Here is a 4,957-nt window from a genome sequence, read left to right as displayed (position 1 = left end):
GTTAAATAAATATGTTATTTTTAAATGACATCCTCTTGTTGGCTTAGCTTTTACCAACAAAAAAAATGTGTCATCACTAAAGATTTGCTTTAACGTTTTCATTACAGGACAGGTAAATCGAACACGTTGTTGGGCCACAAGATTATGAGGAAGACGATCGTTTCTTTGATGTTCTCCAATAAATCAATTTCTAATTACCAACATAATAATAAAGTCATGGCGTGTCGTTGGTTGAAAGGTTACAGTAAACAAAATAAACAATGCCAAAATAGGAGAGGTTTCTCCAAAGTCCTGCAAAAGGCGAGGAAATTGGCTGTAGATCATTGCGAGGAGCAATTTAGGTATGATTATATTCTGGTGGATGCGTCGGGTTCTTAATGATTCCATTTTTTGCGTAGATACGACCGTTGGAATTGCTCGTATAAGAAATCGATGTTTCAAAGAGTTTTCAGGGAGACTGCATTCATGTATGCTTTATCCGCTTCAGCTGTGATGTTCACCACAGCTCAAGCATGCAGCGAAGGTGTTTTGCAGAAATGCTACTGCGCTGAACAAGCTAGACACCAAAGGAAAGACAATTGGCAATGGGGTGGCTGCGGGGATAACACCAAAAAAGCCAGGAAAATAGCCAAAAGGTTTCTTAATCTGCAGTACGAAGACAGAGCTTCAGATGTGTTGAACCATAACACTAACGTCGGTTTCAATGCTGTTAAAGAAAGCGAAAAGAAAATTTGCGTTTGCCATGGAGTTTCCGGTAAATCTTCATCAAGTTTTAATTTTGTTTTATATTTTACATGTTTCAGGTTCTTGCGTTCTGAAGACTTGCTGGAAGGAAGTACGCGATTTTTCGAACATCGCTCAGAGGCTGAAGCAGAAATACAGCAACGCAACATATGTTGATATAGGCAACCAGGTGAACTCCACTCGAAAGATAGTCAACTCTCCCAACGAATTGTTGTATTTGTCTTATGGTCCACTGTTTTGTGACACTACCGTTGGGAGGCGCTGCAAGGATGCCGCAAATTGCGCAACATTGTGCTGTGGTAGAGGACCAATCACTCAAACAGTACTTGTAACTAAACGGTGCCGATATAGATGGGACGAGAGGCATTATAATGTGACTTTTTCGTATTGCCAGGAAAATGAAGAGCACTACTATTGTAAATAGCGTTTTATGATCAATGCACGTAATTGAAATTAATCAATATCAGTAAATAGGTCAAAACTGATCCAATCATCTAAAATTAAATAATTAATACGTTGGAATTAGGGATATTTAATAATGTAAAAGATATACCTCAATGGCAAATTCAGTATTTAGTGTGAAAAAGTTATTTGCAGTAAATACTATAGGAGATAGTTCACTTTGTAGCGTATAAGTTTGAACCTAAAAAGAAAATAAAATAATAAATACAGAACATTAGTTTAATATTTTTGACTAACCATTTTGTAACAAACCTCGTTATAATTACAAGGTTTTTGAAGAAATTTTAGAACACACGTCGTTGAATAATTATCCTAAAAGGATCAACATTTAATTTATTATCACTGTAATATTTTATAATTATATACATTCTAAATAAAAGTTACAGTTAAATGTTGAATTTTCTTTTTTTTTATTATTGTATTGAGTTTTTTATTGTTGCAGCAAATATTATTATTGAAAGTATTTTTATCCCGCATAATATTTATTCTACGAGAAAAAAAAAACTACAGTTGATAACGGAGTATGTACAACAACTATAAAAATATGTCCAAAAGTTGTACTAGAAGAATAAAATGATATCAAAATATCTCAATCGACAGGTTTCTAAAATTTCAATAAAAATGATGTTAGATATTCATAGAATGTTTTGTTTTTATTGGGAGATTAAGTAAATCCTTGTTATCACCAAAGACAAAGACTATAAATATGAGTTAAAGAAGTTCCTGCCAAATAATGTTAACAATAAAAGGTTAAATAATATAAATAAATTACACTGAAAACGTATGTGTTAAATAAAAAAGAAAAAATCAGAAACAATTAACTTTAGACTAATAAAATGTTATTTCACTTTGAACGTAAGTTAAGTGTTTATTTAATAAAACTGTTTTTTGTTTCTCTGTGAAGGTACATATTCTGACCATAGTATTTTTAACAAAGTTTAGCTTAACGAAGTAATTTTCTATAATGCATTTTATTCGTTAATCAAGTATATATGATTAATTAATTGTATTTTGTTTGTTAATTATTAATAAGAAAATTTGTACGAATACTTGAAAACTACTGAAGTAAGTAGAACTTGAATAATTGGCAATACATGTCGGTCAGAACTATCAAGAGTTAAAATTGTATAAAAATCATATTATCAATCATATAAAGAATTAGTCATAAGATGCATCGCGATAATAAGTAAATACAATATCTATGATAATACAATACTTATTTCATTGTTATTAGTTAATATATTCAATATATTGGCAATGTAATATGTAAATTTTAAAACTTACCTGAATATATACTAATTTACAAACAGAAGTAATTAGGAATAATTTGACAACCATCAGCAATGCCCATGGAATCAAATACAAAGTATATAGTTTAACACCTTCGCTGTTGGTGTTGAATTCAAAGATCGTAATAGTTACGAAATATATGCTAAAAGTCATTTCAAAGAAAATAACGAACATGGAAAGTAGTAACTGCTTCGAATACAACTCGCTTATTTCAGTTCCAATATCTCTTAGCCTATTCGATAACATCATAAACTTATCCAAAACTACAGTTTTTGCAATAGGCTTGCATAATAATGAGTTATTAATCTGATTGAAGCATGCAGCTAATAATATCATAAGATTAACAAAAATTAGTTCGTTGAGGTAAACTTGTGAAGTGAATATAAAATTCAATAGGTGACCTATATTATCCCTTACTATATAAGGATTATTTGTTACAATATGTAAGTATAGTCCCCAAAATGTCAGAAGGTACATCAATGGTATAGTGCAAATGTATAGAGCAAATTCGAATATAATCAATGGTTTGCATTCAACAATCAGATTAATGACCGTTGATATTTTCATTAGTTCTTTGTATATTTTCAAAACATCTTTGGAATGTTTCAAGTAAATCGCCTGATGGAGGAAACACACTATTCTGTATACTATTTGACGTGTATAGTAGACCCATTCTCGGAAATCGTTATTTCCAACAGTGAAATGGGCTTGGAAAATAATGAAGCAGAAGTTAATTATCAGTAGGACTGCCGAGTAAATGGACTTTTTCTTAGACAGAACGATGCGTTTTTTGCGATTGAACTCATATGGACACAGAGCGAATACTGTACATGCTTTGATAAAACTGTTCATTTTACTGTCCGTTTTCAACTACGTTGGCTGGATACTTGAGCAGATATTATTAACGAACATTAATAATTGATTGAAATTCCATGTAATTTCAATGAAATATTAACGTTCGTTCGAGAATAAAATATGTATGATTTGGACAAAACTGTGCAATAGAATCTATGCAAATGATTTTTTTTTCTAATAGTGTTTAATACAAATACATATTTTAACAAAAAAAAATCATGATATCTGGACTCAACACCGTAATTATCAAGTCTGGTGTGTTTGTTGACGAGGCAAGTAATTAGTATTAAAATTTTACATGAAAATACGTTTCTTTTATTCAAACAAAAAAAAAATAGAATCTCATTATAAATATTTAATAAACATTACCTAATTAACTATAAATTGAAACAGGAAAGTGTTTGTAGGAATGGAATCAATATTCAACCTATTTATATATTTGAGTCTAGAGGTCATATAAAATAGAAGTTTATAAGGTTATTGCCGTTATTTCCCTTAAAAAAATCGACAAATATACTTGATATACGATTGATCTCTTCTAAATCGGAAATCTAAATCTGTTACATATTTATGTGAAAACTTGTCAATATTTATTCAATCAAAATTAAATAATCGATACAAAATAAGTATATTGAGTTTCCTTATGGTTTACAAAATAAATAAATTGATCTTTTATTTAATTAATTAATTAATTAATAATACAATTTATTATAACAAATCATATTACATACTACAAAAAAAGTAACATAATATAACAAGAAAATTCAAAAAATCAAATTGATCTGCTACTACAAAGAGCATAGGCTCTTTGTTTTATTATTATTATTCTAAAATAGTTATTGCTTTCGTGATGTTTTATTTATTTTATGTATTATTAATTATTTTATTAATTGTATTAAGTCATTCAATTATAACTACAAAAGATGTAGATAATTGGTAGTGGATTAAAGGATCTTACCTCTTGTATATCTTAATATAACTGTGTTTTATATATTGTAACACATGTTATAGAGTTTAAGTGAGTCGTTCATGTTCTGATATAAATAGTTATTTTTTGAAGGAATCGGTAATTCTATTCATGTGTTTATTGTACAGTGAAACATCGCTTAAAGAACAAAATAAATTGTAATAAAAATGACACGCTTAACGAGCGACGTTTCGCTTAACGAGTGACGATGAAAAGAGAAGTTCCGGGTTGTGCGCCTGATACAACATTTTCATTTTGTGTAAACACATTATGTGCATTTTTGAATATATTAACCATATTTGAATATATTAACCATATTTGATCTTTGTTTATAGCGGACTATACATTGCAAATATAATTTATGTTTGCTGTACAGCAATCTGGGCATCAGATGAGAATCCAGCAGTAGCATCTGAATATCTACAGGAAAATTTAGATAAGCTACAAGAATGGCTTAAAAAATGGAGAATAGCAGTTAACGAAATGAAATCCGTGACTTAATGGACTGTTGTGTCCAACCATTATTATTGTATTTGTTATTATTAGTATAGTGTATTAACGAACTAGAGACATCCAAAGCGTCTCTGAGTCGCATTATTATATAAACATTAGCATAAAGGAATCTCTATCGTGATTCCA

General features: G+C 29.7%; 1 protein-coding gene across 1 annotated transcript; it reads left to right on the top strand.

Moving 5' to 3' along the window:
• Positions 1–216: 216 nt before the first annotated feature.
• On the top strand, positions 217–1,160 carry LOC108563645 (protein Wnt-4; the record flags this gene model as incomplete). The annotated part of the gene is made up of 3 exons (XM_017922385.1): positions 217–341; positions 399–754; positions 804–1,160. Coding segments are annotated over exons 1-3 (838 nt in total), but the record flags the coding sequence as incomplete, so codon positions are not given.
• Between the last annotated feature and the right edge of the window lie 3,797 nt (positions 1,161–4,957).

The sequence above is a fragment of the Nicrophorus vespilloides genome, unplaced genomic scaffold (assembly GCF_001412225.1).
Source record: "Nicrophorus vespilloides isolate i.1.1-1 unplaced genomic scaffold, Nicve_v1.0, whole genome shotgun sequence".
NCBI lineage: Eukaryota > Metazoa > Arthropoda > Insecta > Coleoptera > Silphidae > Nicrophorus > Nicrophorus vespilloides.
This window is presented reverse-complemented; position numbering and strand designations above follow the sequence as displayed.